The 17,974-nt window shown below is 36.6% G+C and overlaps 1 protein-coding gene across 5 annotated transcripts; it reads left to right on the forward strand.

The window, feature by feature from the left end:
• Positions 1-29: 29 nt before the first annotated feature.
• Positions 30-16,615, forward strand: LOC310724253 (solute carrier family 35 member F5-like). 5 transcript variants are annotated; one of them, XR_014533011.1, is made up of 17 exons: positions 30-394; positions 4,005-4,101; positions 4,211-4,316; positions 4,676-4,819; positions 6,269-6,331; positions 6,868-6,940; positions 7,213-7,388; positions 8,337-8,418; positions 8,601-8,688; positions 8,776-8,840; positions 9,524-9,628; positions 9,711-9,870; positions 11,789-11,879; positions 12,289-12,443; positions 15,100-15,196; positions 15,579-15,774; positions 15,816-16,615. XR_014533011.1 is itself a non-coding variant. In XM_083538045.1 (16 exons), the coding sequence occupies exons 2-15, from the start codon at positions 4,088-4,090 to the stop codon at positions 15,179-15,181; spliced, it is 1,404 nt and encodes a 467-aa protein (XP_083394171.1). In that variant the 5' UTR covers positions 237-394; positions 4,005-4,087; the 3' UTR covers positions 15,182-15,196; positions 16,001-16,615. The 5 variants fall into 5 exon arrangements, 3 of the variants coding, with proteins under 3 accessions (XP_083394171.1, XP_083394169.1, XP_083394170.1); XR_014533012.1 differs by having other exon boundaries at positions 250-394; positions 4,059-4,101; XM_083538045.1 differs by lacking the exon at positions 15,579-15,774 and having other exon boundaries at positions 237-394; positions 16,001-16,615.
• Positions 16,616-17,974: the final 1,359 nt, after the last annotated feature.

A 17,974-nucleotide genomic window follows, 5' to 3' on the forward strand; every position in this document is an offset into this window, starting at 1 on the left:
ACTGAACAATGTTCAGTATTTCAATATTTCTCCCATTACACGTATTCCTCTTACTGAAGCGGTAGCTGAGGAAGTTATTATAATTTTGTCACTTAAGAAAGTACAAATTTGGAAGAGGGTGGGTGGGGGTCCGACGGACAGAAATGCGTTTAGGTGCATTCTAGGAAACGTAGTTTTCTATGGCAATCGTTTGGCTGCTTGTTAGTGGAGTGTAGCAGTTTTAAAACTACAAATCCCATTCTATTTGAAGTTCAATGCCGAACGAAGTCGTGAGCAGCCGCAGATTAGCTAAAAGACATGTAAATATTTGGAGCAGTCTGAGTTGTTATCGCTTCTGACTGACAGACAATAGCTGTTCTGCTTTAGTTCATGTGGACGGAGCATTCAGAAGCAGGTAAAGTGACCATACAGGGTTTAGTATCATTAGATATATTTTTAATTAGTGCTCAGGAATAGTAGTGAAGTAGTTTGTCTGGGTCGCGGGGAGATGATCGTGTAGATAGATAGATATATAGATAGATAGATACAACTTTATTGTCATTGCATAGTACAGGTACACAGCAACGAAATGCAGTTTGGCATCTACCAGAAGTGCAAAATGTAGCAGTCGTGCAAAAGTGCAAATAAATATATGGCATATTTACAGCAAGTGATAGTGATAATATTTAAACATATGTAAAGTGAATAAATACAAAGGCAGTAACAGTGCAGAGATGTGTGGACATCAATTTAGAGTAAAAGTCGAATAAACAGTCTACTATATATATATATATATATATATATATATATATATATATATATATATATATATATATATATATATGTATGTGTGTATGTATATATATGTATATGTAAATATATATACACACAGGTTATATACACAAATGAATAAAATGTTGGGCAGAATGTACAGTAATGATATAAAGATACACAGATAAAAAATAGTGCAGATGTAATGAGGAGTAAAAGATATACTATGTAATATGTACATGTATAGTACAGAGGTTATATACAGTGTTTTGTTTTGTGTTTGTTTTGTAGTGATTTAGCGGTGTAGTGTAGAGTTCAGTAGTGTGATGGTGTATGGAAAAAAGCTGTCCCTGAACCTGCTGGTTCTGGTGCGCAAGTTCCTGTATCTCCTTCGTGATGGAAGGAGGTTAAACAGATTATGACTGGGATGTGAAGAGTCCTTGATAATATTGTGAGCTCTGCGCAGACATCTGCTGTGGTGAAGGTGCTCAATGGCAGGTAGTTGGGTGCCAGTGATGCGTTAGGCGGTTTTGACCACCCTTTGCAGGGCTTTTCGTTCACTCACAGTAGAGCCTCCGTACCATACAGTGATGGAGTTGGCCAGGATGCTCTCAATCATGCAGCGGTAGAAGCTCGTTAAAATCCCCGGGGACAGATGAGATTTCTTGAGACTTCTCAAGAAGTACAGGCGCTGTTGTGCTTTTTTTTTATCAGAGCTGAAGTGTTCTGCTGCCATGTCAAATCCTCAGAGATGTGAACTCCCAGGAACTTAAAGCTGGAGACTCGTTCTACCTCAGTTCCATTGATGCTGACAGGTAGATGTCTCCTGCTGTTGGATTTCCGAAAGTCCACAATGAGCTCTTTGGTCTTTGTAGCGTTGAGAGTCAGGTTGTTGTTGGCACACCACGCTGCTAGATTACGGCTCTCTTCCCTGTAGGCCGATTCGTTGTTGTTGTTGGTGTCTGCATGTGCTCCAGCTTTTGAAAGCATGTTGATGTTTGTAGTGAGAGTTTTGATCAGCAGCAGGACCTTCTCCCATCAGTGTCCTCATGTCCACAATATCATACACAGGCTACAGCAGTGATATCAAACCGGATCGGATACAGATTTGTATGAACATGTTTAGATTTATAACTGCGCTTTCCAACATGCAAATTGAACCATGTTCCTGCTGTCTATGTTCATATTTGCAAACTCACTAAGGTTGTTTAGTTTCCTAATTAGCTGATTTATAATATAGGCCATTTTTCAGATAGGCACTGGTGTGTGTGTGTGTGTGTGTGTGTGTGTGTGTGTGTGTTTGGGGGGCGCAGATTGTGTGCAGATGTGTGCAGATGTGTAACAGCATATTAATTTGTTGGAAGCACAAGCTTTTTATTCAGGATCTTCAGTGTGGTGTATCGTATTTTATCTGACCAGACTGTTTAGTTTGTTATCATAACCATCTGCCACGTGGAGTTGTTTGTTTGTTTGTTTGTCAAATAATGGCCTATATGAGAAGAGAGGAAAACCACTAATACAGATCTTTATGTGTAATTTAATATAAAACATTTTAAGATGCAAAAATTTTAAACTGAAGATTAGAGCATAGTAGAAAAGAAGTGAATTCGAGAACTTAAAAAAAAAAAAAAAAAAGAACAGCTCCAGGTATTTCATTAAATGTTACTGATATTACATGCACATGGCTGTATGGCATATTGCCTGAATAGCTGCACTGGGCATTGAACTCTATTGTACTGTAAATTGGATTTTTTCTATGTTTATTATACTATTTCTACTATATATATACTATATTACTACTATAATACTATTACTTCTATTTAAATTTAACTAGAAAACATTTGAACTGAAATTAAAACTGCATTACTTAGGCCGATTAGAGTTTTCAATTTATTTGTTTGTTCGTTTGTCATTATTATGAAATCATAAATGAGGGGAACTCTGACAACTTTCATTTTAATATAATACACTTCGATATAATGCGAATTTGCTTTTAGCCAACGACCCTAAAATCAAGTTTGATTTTTAGCTCTTCATAGGAAAAAGTTTCATTTAATGAAGCTTTCTTTTAATGGTGTATATATGCAAATCAGGAGAATGATGTAGGAATTACAGCACCTTGTATAGTCCTTAAATCCTTCTTGTTAAGGCCCCAAAAAAGCTGGACAAATAGATGCTCAGCCAGATGCATGTTCTTAATGAAACTCTTTTATTATTTCAATTACAAGTAAATACATTAAAGGTCTAGAGTCAAAGGTGTCAAACATGGCATTTGCAATCGGAGTTTGTTGCTGATCAAATTTTATATGGCCAAATGGATATTTCCTAACAAGAATGTACACACTGGTGCACTCCACCAGGGACTACAGACCACCGGAAACAATAATGCTGCGTGTCTAAAGAAGACTTTAACTTGGTAACCAAAAATGACTTCATACCATTTGAGCATTTCAAAAACACCCACCAGGATGTAGGTGTGAATGTGTCAACAATCAGGAGAACACTTTAGCAGTCTTAGAAACAGGAAGACCTGGTTAGAGCTTGCCTAACGCTTGCATGCATTTCACTTAGTGAAGACAAAACAGAATGCAAAACATCCTATTAACATGCAGGATCTGAAGACAGCTGCCGTAACGGGCTGGCAAATCCTCACCAAAGGTTGAAACCCAGCATCTGGTGATGTTTATGAATGGCAGAATTCATGAGACATTGACCGCAATGCATTTGCAAGCGAGTAGAACAAATGAGCCGTGGGTTTGGGAGAAAAAAATGGGATGACATTTCAATTGACAATTCATACACTATTCACCTGATTTGAATGCAGATACCTTTCAATTAAAGCTGAAACTCTGCACCTTGAACTCTTGTTGATATAATAATATAGTGTATATATTATAGTTAATACAGTGTAGTAAACAGCTAAAATACCAGTGTTGTCCAAATGGTTATGGAATTGAGGAAATGTATATAATTCTAACAAGTTAATGTAAGTTATACTGCTTGATCATGCCGTCCACCACTGTCACAGCACAAAAGAGTTGTGGATCCTCCGGTTATAGTTAGCTTTTGCTTATTAATTGCGAAGCAGGTGGACCTGTTTTATACACCCCCAGTGCAGGAAACCTAATAGAACTCTCAAACAAGAGAAGAGTGTAAATTCTGTGAATTTCAGCATCTTATTTAATTTCAGGCTTTTTTTTAACATTAGGGATGTATCATGTATCACTCCTTGTATCATCTAATCATGTGTGTAGACTGCATGTAGCGACTGTGTGATGTGCTCTTGGTGTTGCATCGTGACGAGAGAGGCTGGCAGAGACAGGCGTGTTCATTTCTAATGCGCGCAGCACGGTAAGGTCTTTTACCCCAACACTGCTCTTCGTTTCTAGCTAGTGCATCTCTTTGTACATATAGCATAACCTACTAATGTGGTATTGCTGCGTTGTGTGTGTGTGTGTAGGATGAGTTGGGGACTATGCTGTGCCCAGAAGAGGAGGTTAGTGCTGGGTGTCCTTGTCCTGTTGCTTGTGGACGTAATCTGGGTTGCTTCATCCGAACTCACCGTAGTAAGTACAACACACACTTACATAAAATTAATGCTTTATTCGATTCGGATCCAGTTTCACTACTGTGCAACACACTTTTACACGTTTTATTAGACTATAACAGCAGCTTTTTCTAATATGAGAAGGGAGTGGGTTATCAGTGAGTGAATGTTTTCAGTACAGACGACTTTACGCAATAAATAAAAAACATGACACAACGTTTTTTTTTTCGTTTGTTTTTTTTTTTTTTAAAGGAAAACCCCCTTATTGGTTATTTCTCTATAACAGCACTCCCAGTCTGAAGTGTTTTGTTTAAGCTTACAGTATGAAACATAGGATTATGTTCACTCATGTGTGATTTGCGTTTCGGTGTATGTTAGTATGTGTTTGTGCAGCAGCAGTACAGCAAGCCATTTTTCAGCACGTTCATGAAGACCTCGATGTTCATACTGTACCTGCTGGGCTTTCTGTTCTGGAAACCATGGAGACAGCAGTGTGCAACCCAACAGCAACGTGCCATATCTGTGAGTCCTACAGCTGTCAAAATGCGGCTTTCAGCAGCTTTACACCTTACAATCGGCGAAATCCGATTGCACTTTGTCTTGCACGAATTGTAACAAATTACTATCTTAACCTAGAACTGAGGCATGTGGATATGAATAATGAAATATGATTCACGTTCGTATGTAGTCATGTGGCCAAATGTACAAATGGTTAAAGAATGAAACCTGATCACGTGGCTAAGGTTAATGTTGGAATAATCCTGTTAGTGAGTAATTTAAAACCCGAGTAGTATAATTGTGCTACTCTGCATACTGACATTATGGTAATAAGCATGTAGGGCCAGATTTTTATATTGTACATTTATTTATTATTTATTTTATTTAAGATGCACTTTTAATCAGAGCGGAGGGTATTGTTCTAAGGCCCAGCAGTGGCTCTCAGCCAGTCCTCACACTCATTACCAATATTAAGATACTTTCGGTTTGGGATTATACATGAATTACATTCATAAATGTATTAATGATATCATGCTTTGTCTATTGTTAGTTTATTGTTGAAATAATGGTTGAATGGCAAAAACACTATTCCACTCTTCATTTGCCTTATTCATGGTCCACCTCTGCCCTGTACCTTCTAAACCAAGAACACTTTATCTTGTCTCATACTGGACTCCCTTGTCCAAATTTTTCTTTTGATGTGACCTCAGCTAAGAGTCTACTTCTACATAGAAAACCTTCTCCTCAAGATCCTCCCAATTGTCTTCTCTTTATTTCTTCATCTGCCGTTTCCTCCTTTTCTCTTCTCCACGACTGCTAATCAGTTTGCCACATTAAAAAGAACTTCACATCTATTCAACTCCTACACCACATTTTCAGAAATTCCCTGCACATCTATCAACAAAAGACATCTTGCAAGTCAGCTTGTCCTGCAAAGGACAAGGACACAACTATAAACAATGACTTCCTAACATCTGGTGAAGGGTTGCTCCCATCCTGAAGAAACCTCTCCCGGATTCCTCAGATTTTAATCAACTACTGACCGGAATCAAAATCTGTCTTTTCTTTTTAATTATAATTCTCAAATGCTCAATCATCCATCAACTGCCCCTCTAGCTCACTTTCACGATACTGACCTGCTTTTAAGAGGCACATTCCACAGAAACTGCCCTTGTGGTCATCACGGAGAAGCTATTAGATCAGGGTCTGTCATCCAGTCAACCAGAAAAACTCTTGGAAAAGTCTTTAGGTTTAGAAGTGATAGCTCACTGGTGATGTTGGATTTTTGATCAAAAGGTTGTGTGTTCAGGGGCTGCTCCTGGGCCCCTGAGCATGGACCTTGACCCTCAACTGGTCAGGTGTATAAATAATTTAATAATAATTTTAAATATATAAGGGCATCTGCCAAATGCCTTACACGTGAAAGTCGAATGTCTTTTTATTTTATTTTTATTATTTTATTTTCATTTTTAGATTTCTGATGCTGAATTATATGTGACTGCTGGTGATACTGAAAAGAGCTATAATGCAACACTGGTGGGTATTTCTCAATACACACTCTTACTGCACTTTAAATAAAATGCATTTTAACACACTCAGGGCCCTATGCAGTCATGGCACTAGACTCTCCTGCTGACTGCTCCATGATCACTAAGAGAACATACTTAAACAGCATATCTGGACTGTTTTGCACAAACATAAGAAGTCAGCAAATTTCTAAATGATAAGAAATTTAGGAATTGATAATAGGTGATTGACTATTTTGCCAGCTGTTAAAATGTTATACAAAATGTTATAAAATACAATTAATAAATATAATTAATTATAAATGAATATAATAAATACTACTTAATTAAGAATTCATTATTTGAGTCAGCAGCATATTTAAAGGCAGTAATAGGACTTTGTTATTATGTAGCTGTCTATATCCTTCTATATCCTGCCTTTACTGGTGCATGTCCATTGTTAAAAGATTTCTAGAAACAAACCCCTTATACGGAAAGAAAATGTACAGTAACTGGTATGTAAATGTTGCATATTCTGTGTAATAACTGGATGCCATTTCTCTCTAGAGTGAGCCTCTGTATGTGCCGGTGAAGTTTCAGGATGTTCCCGATAACAGCGTCAGTCGAGAGTCTAAGACTCGTAAGTATTTTTGGGAAAGCTTTATAAAACACACACTTTATTGAATAAAATCTTCTAAATCTATATACTGTAGTATATTCGAAAATATTTATTATTACTTTTATTGATTTACAATATATTAGCAGTTCTCAGAATATACTGTACATATATGACCACGGAAGGTCTTAAAAGTCACAGTTCTTTGTTTCATGGTGAATCTTTTTTCCTCTTTTTTTTATTTTTTATCCCATGCACGGTTTCGCGTGTGTGGCATTTCGGTGGTGCGTGTGTAGCTGTGAGAAAGCAGCGTGTGAGGTTCAGCAATGTGATGGAGGTCCGGGAACTTCCTCACTCACAAGCTTTAGAAGCCAAGCTATCTCGCATGTCTCACGCTGCCACCTCACTCAGGATTATGGGAAAACTTAGCATCAGTGCTGTGGCCAAAATCAGCTTCTTCTACTGTTTTGTGGTGAGATATTTCATACACAGACACCACACTGCCTTGTTTTCATATGTCAGTGATTTCATGTACTTATACAAAATGTAATATAGATGAAGAATATAAGGAGAAACAGTTTTGTACATCTTTTCAGCTGTTAAAGTAAAAGACACTCAGGTGTAAACTAATTGGACACTTACACGATATGGACAAAAGGTACAGGGACGCCTGACTTTTCTGGCCGAATGTGGTTCTACCCCAAACTATTGCTACAAATTTGAAGGCACACAACTGTATAGGATGTTCTTGGATCCTTTAGCATAAGATTTTCCCTTCACTAGGAGACCCAAACCTGTTCTAGCATGACATGCCCCAGTGTACAAAGCCAGCTCCAAGATGATATAGTTTACATGGGTTGGAATGGAAGATCTTAAGTGGCCTTCTATAGATTTCTGACCTCAACCCTATTGAACACCTTCTAGTGGAACATTTTCCCAGAAGAGTGGAGGTTATTGTAACAGCAAATGGACAATAAATGTGGAATGGGGTGTTCAAAAAGCACATATGAATTTAATCGTCAGGTATCCAAAAACGTCTGTCCATATTGTGTATCTGCTTAAATGAATGGATTATCCTGTTCTCACACCTGACTGACTGATATACGGTATATATTTGTGTCAAAGATATAGCGTACTGGTGACTACTTATACAAATACGTACACATCATTTAAAGATTATACTTTTCTGATTGAGTATGATTGCTCATTTGCTGAGGTTTTGTTGGAAAAACTGATATTTCTTCAAACTTTTAGAATTATCAGTATCTAGAATTTGGCATTCACGTGACAAGAGGTGTATATTTGATGTAATTTTTTTTTTTAATCTGATATCTTTGTATTTTATTTTAGATAGGACATATGCTTGGGTGTATTGTTTGCTGTCAATTATAATCAGTATCTATCTCTCTTTCTCTCTCAGTGGTTCTTGGCTAATCTGTCCTATCAGGAGGCTTTGTCAGACACACAGGTGGCTATTGTAAACATTGTATCCTCCACCTCAGGTGAGGCATTTAGACTAAAAGAGCTGAAGCCTTAAATGCCTAACAGGCCTAGATTTGGAGCTGAACTTTCATTTGATCAAAATATATAAATACATGTAAATATGTATTTCTTGCATAATTAGGAATGATTGCTAAAGTCCATTGTAATCACTATATGTGTGTGTTGTATTGGTTGTTGTCAGGCCTCTTCACTTTGATCTTGGCCTCCATATTTCCCAGCAATAGCAGTGATCGCTTCACACTTTCCAAGCTGCTTGCTGTGATTCTCAGGTCAGTTCAGCATTACGCTGAATTAGCGAAAGTTATATTTATGTATGTTGGTGTCATAATGTGTTTTCCTTTTTTTTTTTTTGTTAGCATGGTGGGCGTAGCTGTGGTCAGTTTCTCAGGAATGGACAGTTCTGCTGGAAAAGACATTATTGGTAACCATTAAAGCACTTTTGATTATATAAAGAGCTCCGTGTTTGATCATATTTAAAGATTCAATACAAAGTTTAAGGATTTAAAGAACTCTCAGTTAGAAATATATTATTAAAGCAAATTGTGAAAAAAATATATGTAGTAAAACATACAAACCGGTGCAGCTTGCAACAATAGGAGAATTTTTTTTTTTTTTTTTTTTCCTCCGCTGACTTGATGCTGACTTTGTTTTTCTTCTTAACATAAAAGCTTAAGGTGTAGTATGAATACAGATAAATGACGATAAATGTTCATTTCAGATATTTAAATGTAGTGCTGTATATTTAAAAATGATATCGAAAATACCAAAGAATACCAAAATACCAAACAAATACCAAAGGGGGGGGGGTTCAATCTGCAGATACAAAGCAAGGACATGAAACAGAAGATAAGTAAGAAATAAAACACAACAGCACAGGCTATTATAGGAACATAATCAGGGTGGTAGAAGGCGAATCTCAGAAATGGATTGTTTTCCTATAACAGCACATTATGAAATGTTTTATCATTTGCATTGCTTATATCACAGCCAGCATAGTTTTTTTTCTTTTCAGATTGTATTAATTAAGTAAAGGATGACAAACCGTACTTTGTATCGGCTTGTAGTTACCCATCATATTTTAGAGACCCTGCGGTATTTGTGTAGGTTCTCTTTGGTCTCTGCTGGGGGCGTTCCTATACGCCGTCCTCATCGTTGTGCTAAAGAGAAACGTTGACCGAGAGGAGAAGCTTGATATTCCAATGTTTTTCGGTGAGTAGATTATATTAAAATGAACACACAGATCGCTCATATTGTCTGTAGCATTCATGTTTGGTGTTGTATGTGTGAGTAGGCTTTGTGGGCTTGTTTAGCCTGCTGATGCTGTGGCCCGGCTTTGTGCTGCTGCATTATTCTGGGTTGGAGAAGTTTGAGATGCCTAATGGAATGGTAATCGGCTACATCCTCATCAACGGCCTGATCGGGACTGTGCTCTCTGAGTTCCTCTGGTTATGGTATGTGATTTGGAGTTTTGTGATTGAGTGGGTTTTATAGTGGAATGCTGGTGGTTGATGCTTGTGTAGAGGAGGAAGTACATGTTATAAGGATTATTTGTGCTCATGTGGAAAGGGAGGCATTGACACTGTAGAAAGATATTTTGGGGGCTTACTGGTGGAAAGTCCAGGTTCAGTATTGAATACGGAGCATTATATATATATATATATATATATATATATATATATATATATATATATATATATATATATATATATATATATATATATATATATATATAATTTTTTATTTTATTTTTTAAAACATTATTAAAGTTCAGCCAACAGCTAAGGCGAATTATGTAATAAAATTAGGCAATATTTATATATTAATCATTAATATTTATTAATATAAGGTTCATATAGGTTCATTTATTTGACTGAACAAGTGGCAATTAGAATTGCTGATATTTCTAAAACAGCACTGGTGCGTTTCTTTGCACACTGTTTTGTCCTTTTTTTTTTTTTTTTTTTAAACATCTACATAATTGCCTTTCTTTTGTAAACACACATAGAGTCGTCTCTCCAATGATGAGTTCATGTTAATCATGTAATTACACTCCTAATGCTTTCCTTTAAATAAGCTTTGTGCTGCATCTTCTTCTAATAGACCTTTTTTTAATTATTATTAATTGCATTTTTGAAGGCTATCTGAAAAGAATGCTATGCGGCCAAATGTATTGGGACACCTGATTTTTCGAGCCTCATGTGATTCTTCCCCAAACTTTTACCACAACATTAGATGCACACAGTTGTATAGGATTTCTTTGATTGTAGTAGCATCAACCTTTTTCTTTCACTTGAACTAGGACATTAGTACCTATATCAGTACCTGACTTGACTAACACACATCTGGCTGAATGAGCAGAAATCTCCACAAACACACTCTGGTAGAACATTATAATATAGTACACAGAAATAAGCTTCTGATAAAGTGACCAAAACTGCCTGTCAAGTGAAACCTGCAGAAACCCTGTAAGCGCCCTCATATAAGCAAAATGGCACCTCTATGAAGATTGGTCTGTGAGATTGGTAGTTCAATCAATCAGAGCATCGAATCTTCAGCTATTCAGGGTCACCCTTAATATCCCATTTCTGCAAGGAGACATTTATTTAACCAATCTGTGTTTGTAATGGTCAGAGCTAAAGTTACTTCTTTCTGGCATTTTTCAGGACAGATGACATTGTGGTAACAGTTTCTCAGTTAAAGGAAAAGATGATTTATTTTTCTTAATAACTCCAACAAGAAAGAGAGAACGAATAAGGAAGTGGCATCTCAAACCCATATGTGATTTTGATCCTATTCCAGATTTAGTTCCTCTTTATTGTTAAAAAAATAAACCTGTACTCTACTGGAAAGGCTTCCCACAGGATTTTGGCATGTGGCTGTGGGGAGTCGTTCTTTAGCCACAAGAGCATTAGGAATGAGGGGTGAGGAGGCCTGGGATGCAGTTCATCTCAAAGGTGTGCAATGGGGTTGTGGTCAGTGATGTGTGCTGGCCGTTTTGAGTTCTTTCACTTGAATTTTGAGCAAGATTTGCTTTCAACATTGAGCCAGCTGTTTGGAGAACCCCTGCATATGTGTATGTGCTCATCAACATTTGTTCATTTGATAGATATGAAGTGTTATAATGTTATAATGTCATAGTTTACTATTAGCGTATTTCCCTGCCATATAAAGTTGAAGGTTACATACAGAAATAATGCAAACGAGCTTGTATACAAATACAGGTCTCAATAGCAGTATTATATTATATATATATATATATATATATATATATATATATATATATATATATATATATATATATATATATATATATATATATATATATATATTAGCACATAGTACACATGTTGTTGTTGTTTTTTCCCACAGGGGCTGTTTTCTCACTTCATCTCTAATTGGGACGCTGGCTCTGAGTTTGACAATTCCACTATCCATCCTTACTGATATATTCTTGCAGAAGGTGGGGTGTTTTGACTGGTCTAAAGGGTGTAGATATCATTTACAAATGCAAATCCAGTTTGGTCTGAGTAGTGCAGTATAGTGAAGTTCTTGGGATTTTTCTTTTGTTTGTTTGTATTGCGGCAAATTGGATTTAAAATGAAATCTAGAGGTTAGCATGCAGGCTGTCCTCTTAAATTTAAGGATATTTGCATATATTGGGCAAACCCTAGAGGTATTGTGGCTTTTTATTCTAATAAATACAGTACAAGCAGCAAAGTAATGCTGACTACACTATATTTTCTTAGCTATTAATGCAAATTGTGTGTGTGTGTGTGTGTGTGTGTGTGTGTGTGTGTGTGTGTGTGTGTGTGTGTGTGTGTGTGTGTGTGTGTGTGTGTGTGTGTGTGTGTGTGCATGCATTCATTCAGGTGAGTTTTTCCTGGTTATTCTTTGCTGGAGCAATCCCAGTTTTCCTCTCCTTTTTCCTGATTGCACTCCTGAGCCACTACAATAACTGGGACCCGGCGATGGTGGCTCTGCGGAGAGTTTTCTCCTTCATCTGCCGCAGGCACCGAACTCACAGGTGGGTGATTCCTCACTGAAAGCAGCAGATTAGATTTAATTTAGACTCTAATGCAATGGCTGCATGAAAAGGTATACACAGTATCTCTCTCTCTCTCTCTCTCTCTCTCTCTCTCTCTCTCTCTCTCTCTCTCTCTCTCTCTCTCTCTCTCTCTCTCTATTAGATTAATCGAGTAATCGGATAAGTAGAACCTTTTCTTTATTGAAGTGCAATACTACATAAATAAGAGAAAATAAAACAGGTCTCTTAAATGAACAAGTAATTTGCTTCCTTTTTTAAGAAATTAAACATTTTCTTGCTGCAATTGCATACAAGAATATTTGTGAAAATTAGGAGTGAAATTTTTCGGTACAGGTTTTAGTTTTTCGGTATCTATGTCCCACACGAGTACCGAATGCAGTTCTTATTACGTGTGGAACATAGATAAAATTAGAGTTCCCCTCACGGACGTATAAAGTGACGGACCGCCAGTGTGTTTAGTCTCTGCCTCGCACTTTGAGTGTATTTTTCAAATGATTTTTAAACTTCAAAACATACACAAGAATTCCAGGGGGTATTAAAAAAATAATAATAATAATAAACTAGAGTTAGCAGAGTGTTACTAAATACCGGAAATAAGATTTGTTTTGTGCATGCATAGAAATGCTAAAGAATCAATAGCACTAGCATTTTTCGCTAACAAGGAATTTTTTTTAAACTTTTAATTTCACTGCAAGCAGTATCCTGCATATGACTGTGTGTGACAAAAAAAAAAAAAAATATATATATATATATATACATACAGTACAGACCAAAAGTTTGGACACACCTCATTCAAAGAGTTTTCTTTATTTTCATGACTATGAAAATTGTAGATTCACACTGAAGGCATCAAAACTATGAATTAACACGTGGAATTATATATGGAATTATATATATAACAAAAAAGTGTACAACTGAAAAATGTCATATTGTAGGTTCTTCAAAGTAGCCACCTTTTGCTTTGATTACTGCTTTGCACACTCTTGGCATTCTCTTGATGAGCTTCAAGAGGTAGTCACCTGAAATGGTCTTCCAACAGTCTTGAAGGAGTTCCCCGAGAGATGCTTGGCACTTGTTGGCCCTTTTGCCTTCACTCTGCGGTCCAGCTCACCCCTAAACCATCTCGATTGGGTTCAGGTCCGGTGACTGTGGAGGCCAGGTCATCTGGCGCAGCACCCAATCACTCTCCTTCTTGCTCAAATAGCCCTTGATGCCTTCAGTGTGACTCTACAATTTTCATAGTCATGAAAATAAAGAAAACTCTTTGAATGAGAAGGTGTGTCCAAACTTTTGGTCTGTACTGTGTATATATATATATATATATGGTCACCGAGTTACGATGGTTCGACTTAAAATTTTTCAATCTCACGATGACAATAGCGATTTGACAAAATTGTAAAAATATTTTACATTTCGTGCAACAGGCATCAGCGATACGTTGGATGCGCAGCTGGGATGAGTGTATCTCTCGCTCTGTGAAATGCCCCACTCTCGCTAGCGGCCCACGGAGTAAAGTTGTACCAGTGTTAGTGTGTAATTTGTTTCTCTGTTTTAAACGGTTTCAAACTGCAATTTTAGTTATAAAAGCATGTCTTAAAATCACCCAAGTATGTCTCCTGCTGCTAGTGAAAAAAAAGAAGAGAAAAGCCATCAGTTTGCTCTAGAAAATAAAAATGATCAATCATCATGAAGCAGGAAACGCTGTCAGAGTCATAGCACCATCTTTGACTTACGATGGGGTCGTAACGTATCTCCATCGTAAGTAGAGGACTACCTGTATATACATACATACATCTATATATGTATATATACATATATAGATATGTATATATACACTTATGACTTTTTTGTCATTTTTAAGCACTGTTTTTTAAATATCAGACTCTGCTTTTGGATATGGACATGTGTGCTCCATGTGTGCCCCAACTTTTGCATGCAAATGTTATAAGCTGAATAAATGAGTGATTAATTGTTTATATTTGAACTGACACTTCAGCACCATTCTAGTCCTCAGACTTTTCCATAACCAGTTACAAAGGTCCAAGTTCTGTGTTTTTCACAGCCAGATTAAACGTGACAACATATAATTTCAGAAAATCTCTTTTTAACTGGCCCATTGGGCTTTAAAAGGATGTTTTCTGGCCTGTTGTTTATTTATGTATTTTTTTAGTCATGCTTTGGCAGCAGCTCCTACCTGCCTGTCAGACATCTATTGTGTTTTTTTTAATCCAGATTCAGTAGGTTTTTGTAACTGAATGTGGTATTCTACACTAAAACAGATTAAAACCCAAGGCGATTAGGAATATAAGGCAGCGATTAAAATTGGAATGCAGGCTTTCCGCATGTTTTTCACATCCTGTAAACCATAAATGTTGATGCCTCATTGTATTTCCTTTGTTCCTTAAAACTTCAAAGCTGGTCTTCTTTGATTTATTACTCAGGTTGCTCTGTTTGTGTTTTTTCTTTGTTTTTGTATTTTCCCATAGCAGTGGAGTTGTTGTCTTATTCAGAGGTCTATCAGATACAAAAGAATGACATTAGAACATTGAGACTGGCCAGTATTTGAGACATTGTGTGAGACAGATTCACTGTTCAGTAAAGGTTATATTTGTGTAATGTGTGTTGTGTTTTGTAGATCAGCAGAGGACAGTGAGCAGTGCGAGAGTCTCATCCCTTTACAGAGCTCAGCCCTTGATTACAGTGGGTTTTGCTCTTGATTAACAGTTTAAGAGGTAAGCTTTGACCTTTGTACATGTGTTAACTAGAGGCCCAAGAACGGCCAAATCATTGCTTTTTACTTTATGTGGATGTTTGTCTAGACTGACCTAGAATTAGATGTTTTTTTTTTTTTTTTTAAATAACAACATAAACAATCCAAATGAGCAGATTTAGTGCCAGTTTATAATGTTTAGTGGATTTAGACCTGAAATGCCAGTGCTCTTAAATGTATGGATTTATTTAAGACGGAAAATAAATCTACGTCAAGTGTTTATGAAGCCATTTTATAAAATCCTGAGTTTGGTTTGGAGAAGGTTTTGCGGCCGTTTTCCCATCTGCTCTGTGTCTTAAGACACAGGCATAAGCAAAAGCTAAGCAAGTCTTTCTTGCCCACAGATGTTGGTGGTTTGGAGGCCGTTTGGTTTGGCTTTATCTAACTCCAGAGCAAGCCATTGCATCATTTGGCCTTGGTAGCACATTGCTCCTGAGTAAACTGGCCTAATGTTCATTTTTATTTTGAATACAAATCAACCAGAATAACTGTATGAGTACAAAGTGAGGCAAACTGCTACTCGTGTGTGTGTGTGGGTGGGTGGGTGGGAGTGTGCGCATGTGTTTATGCTAAATCATCAGAGAGAAAATATAAGAAACATGCCTCAGCTTGAATCACCACCCACCTAGACACGTACACACACTGACATCAGTCTGCAGTTCTCATTGTGCAACCAGAAATATTCGCAACTGCATTTTTAAATTCCATTTCTTTACCGGGATTGTTTCTCAAAAAAAGGTAACCAAAGGAACACCTTTTCATACAGGAACAGAGAAGCAGCAAATGACAATCTGAAACCTGCCATTGTGCCTCGTATCACTTCTTCCTTCACTTGGAGTTCACTGAAGACCCTGTGATTGACCACATCCTCGTTTTGTTGGCTGTGATCTCTCATCAGGGCCAGAAACCACACCCAGGCAAGCAGCTTTCAACAGCTGTAATTAATGATCCAGAAACACTGACTGACTTCTCACTCATAGTGTCACTGAAAGAGCTTTTTCCAACCGAAATAGGATTGTGTATGTGTCCGTGTGTCTGTGTTTGATCATCAGTGTATCAAAATATGTCTGATTTGTGTTATTAAATTAATACACATTTTGTAGTTATATGTTAAATAGATTGATATACAGACAGATTTGCTGGTTTCAAATCACTATTTATCCCATGAAGTACAAATAGCCTATTATCTTTTTAATCTTTGTACTGTAGATAGAGTCTAGATGTCAAGGCTGTGCATGATCTATTTCACCAATGAAACAAGACACTAAACCGTGGAACATGGTCATTACCTTTTTTTTTTGTGTGTGTGTGTATATACATTTTCATTCAAAGTATGAATTGCCAAGTGCAATCCCAACCAATTAAACACTATTGAGCATAAGTGTCCAGCATTTTCTCCTGTTTTATTAATTCTTGAACATAGGTTTTAAATTCTGTCCTTCTCAATGAGACCACAATGACCATTGTAGTTTCAGTTCTTTAGCCAGACATCAAACACAAAAATCTGATCTTTTCATATCATACCTGAGCCAATTTTGTATTAATTTACGATCAGATAAATATCTCATGTGGCCGTGTGAAATGAGAGAGAACACTCAGATTAGAGTTCATGTGACCAGAAGGAATAATGAAGCACATTACAGCACTGACTGTATTCAGTTGTAGGATTGTTTATTTATTAACTTGATTTTTAAGAAATCTATTAACGGAAATAAAAAAAAAGAATTTGTGAGTTTGAAACAATTGCCCAACTGATCTTTTTGAATATTTGAGGGCATTTTTCGGGGATAAATGTCGTTTACTTTTACAAACATGAACCATCAATAGAAAGTGATACAAACAGAGCCGAAATTGGAATATAAGCTTGCAGTGTGAATGTAGCTAAAAAGGGAAAAAAAATGTTTTTCAGCATTGAAAATGGATTTAGCATGGAATAATATCATTTATACAAGTGAGCGGTTGAGGGCTTTACCGAAGGGGCCAGCAGTGGCATCTTGGTGATGCTGAGATTTAAACTTGCAGCGTTCTGAAGTCCAACATCTTAGTTGCTTAGCACTGATATAAACTACCTAGATATAAAACGATGTATAATGTAAGTCTTAGGACAGTGGTGTAAATATGCTGCATAACTATAGCACCGTTTCAGCCATTACAGTTTAACAATAAATGGTCTGAGTAACACCAAAGGTGGTTTTTTATTTTATTTTATTTATTTTTTATTTTTTTTTTTTAAATACTCTTTCTAACTTTTAAAATTAAAATGTAATTCTGGTTATTTACACTTTCTGAACATTTTTGTGCATATCAGTGTGTAATTCAAGGTGCCATCTTTGAGTGAAGAATGAAAAGAATGGAAGTTCACATAAACCACTGCCTATAGACTTTCACTGTAAGTGAATTTGATGGTAACAGGTTTTCTATGCTTTTCCCACTGGTGGGAGATTTTTTTTTATTCTTACTTGTAGTAATCCATATGTTCAAAGTGTGGAAAAAAGGTTAAATAGGTACTACTTCTACTCTGTCTAAAAAGCACCAATGAGATTATGAATTAAATTTCAGAAGAAAAGAGATGAATGAAAAAGATCTTAGTGAAATATTAAGCGCTTAATCTTTCAAGACTATAACATCCCCTTTCCTATTAATTTTTTTTTTTTTGAATAATTTAAAGTTGTTCAATAATTAAAATGCAGTTAGGCACTTGTATTGAGAGGAACCCAACCTCTAATACCTATTGTTCAAA

This window comes from Silurus aristotelis, assembly GCF_946808225.1.
Source record: "Silurus aristotelis genome assembly, chromosome: 3".
Taxonomy (NCBI): domain Eukaryota; kingdom Metazoa; phylum Chordata; class Actinopteri; order Siluriformes; family Siluridae; genus Silurus; species Silurus aristotelis.

Bases quoted from the DNA above. Each gene is read 5' to 3' on its own strand.
- LOC310724253 (XM_083538043.1), top strand. From the start codon at position 370: ATGTGGACGGAGCATTCAGAAGCAG. The intron at 6,941-7,212 runs GTAAGTATTTTT...GTGCGTGTGTAG, and splicing joins CAGTCGAGAGTCTAAGACTC to CTGTGAGAAAGCAGCGTGTG. The intron at 8,419-8,600 runs GTGAGGCATTTA...GGTTGTTGTCAG, and splicing joins CATTGTATCCTCCACCTCAG to GCCTCTTCACTTTGATCTTG.